Raw genomic sequence first — 1,182 nt, 5'->3', positions numbered from 1 at the left:
CCCTACGACTGTTTGTGACCCATCAAATTCATTCAAAAAGCGCAATGTAGGACAAAAAAAACCAATATACAACTATAGGTTTTTACTTCCACTGAATTTCGTATATGTGATAAAAATAATTTATAAGTTCGAAGTCCGCATTAGACGGTTATCATAGATGAATTCATCATATAAACATACGTGCTTCATGCAATTCCCCAGACCACGTGCAAGGAGCGCACATTGGCCTTTGTCCTTTCTCGGAACAACCTGGAATATCAACAATATTCCCAGTCAGGGTGCAGGTGCGGCCGGCAAGCCACGGGGCACACGGGTATTCCTGCTTCTTCGTTGACCTCGTTTTCTTTGAGTTCCTCCGTCTTCGAAGCCTCCGCCTTGCCCTTCGACGGTTTTTTAGAGCGGCGGCGTCCCTGGACAGATGACGTGGTTTTCCCTGGGGGACTTGTGAGGCTCCTTACGATCGCTCCTTCGTCGCCGCCATCAGGTCTAGAACCGGCTACCGTCCCGGCCGAGGGAATATGGGTGGTCCGAATGGTTTCAGGCTTCGGAACCGCTGCTAAGGGGCGTCGCAGGGGTGACTTCTGCCTAGGCATCCCTACCCAGTGACCGGGAGGACGGCGGCTAGGGAAGGGGAGCGCCCCGGAGGTGCGGCTGCAGGTGACGCTGTCGTGGGTCATCACGTCCTCGCCCATCACGGGAAGCAGCTCCTCCTGAAATGAATTGTGGGATGGCTAGAACGCCTTCATCGATCCTCCGTGCTCCGCTAACTTCAGGTAACGCGTGCTCCACAATAACGGTATGTACGCTAAGGGGGGGGGGGGGTCCGCATATTTAGCCACATATTTATCTCACCACTAGGATGCCGTCGACGTCCTTCGGGCCGTGAACCTCCTGCAGAAGGCGATGTCGAAGGTGAGTTAGCATCGGGCCGCCCCAGGACGTCTTGCCCCCCAGCAGTCGCGATCCAAGAGGGTCCCCGGCGTGCGAAGTGTGGTCCACCATCATGTGCCAACACTGGAAAAGAAGAAGTTTTTTAAATGTCGAAAATGCATTTTCTTTTCTGGCAGGCCTTTTAAAATTTGTTATACTGTTTGTCAAGTACCATTTACTTGTTTCAGATATCTCTAGATATCATTAACTATTTCTACACAATGTCTTACTTATATAATCCCCGCGGCATAT

At 51.4% G+C, this 1,182-nt stretch overlaps 1 protein-coding gene across 1 annotated transcript in view; it reads right to left on the bottom strand.

The window, feature by feature from the left end:
- Positions 1 to 67: 67 nt before the first annotated feature.
- Positions 68 to 1,182, bottom strand: part of LOC119592135 — an 11,208-nt gene continuing 10,093 nt past the window's right edge. The window contains exons 7-8 of the mRNA XM_037940953.1: positions 853 to 1,016; positions 68 to 710 (exon numbers count right to left, since the gene is read on the bottom strand). Of these exons, the coding sequence (XP_037796881.1) occupies positions 258 to 710; positions 853 to 1,016 (617 nt within the window). The 3' untranslated portion in view covers positions 68 to 257. The remainder of the gene's footprint in view (positions 711 to 852; positions 1,017 to 1,182) is intronic.

Source organism: Penaeus monodon, chromosome 29 (genome assembly GCF_015228065.2).
Source record: "Penaeus monodon isolate SGIC_2016 chromosome 29, NSTDA_Pmon_1, whole genome shotgun sequence".
Classification (NCBI taxonomy): Eukaryota; Metazoa; Arthropoda; class Malacostraca; order Decapoda; family Penaeidae; genus Penaeus; species Penaeus monodon.
The sequence above is the reverse complement of the archived record's forward strand: the minus strand, read 5'-3'. Positions and strand labels throughout refer to the sequence as shown.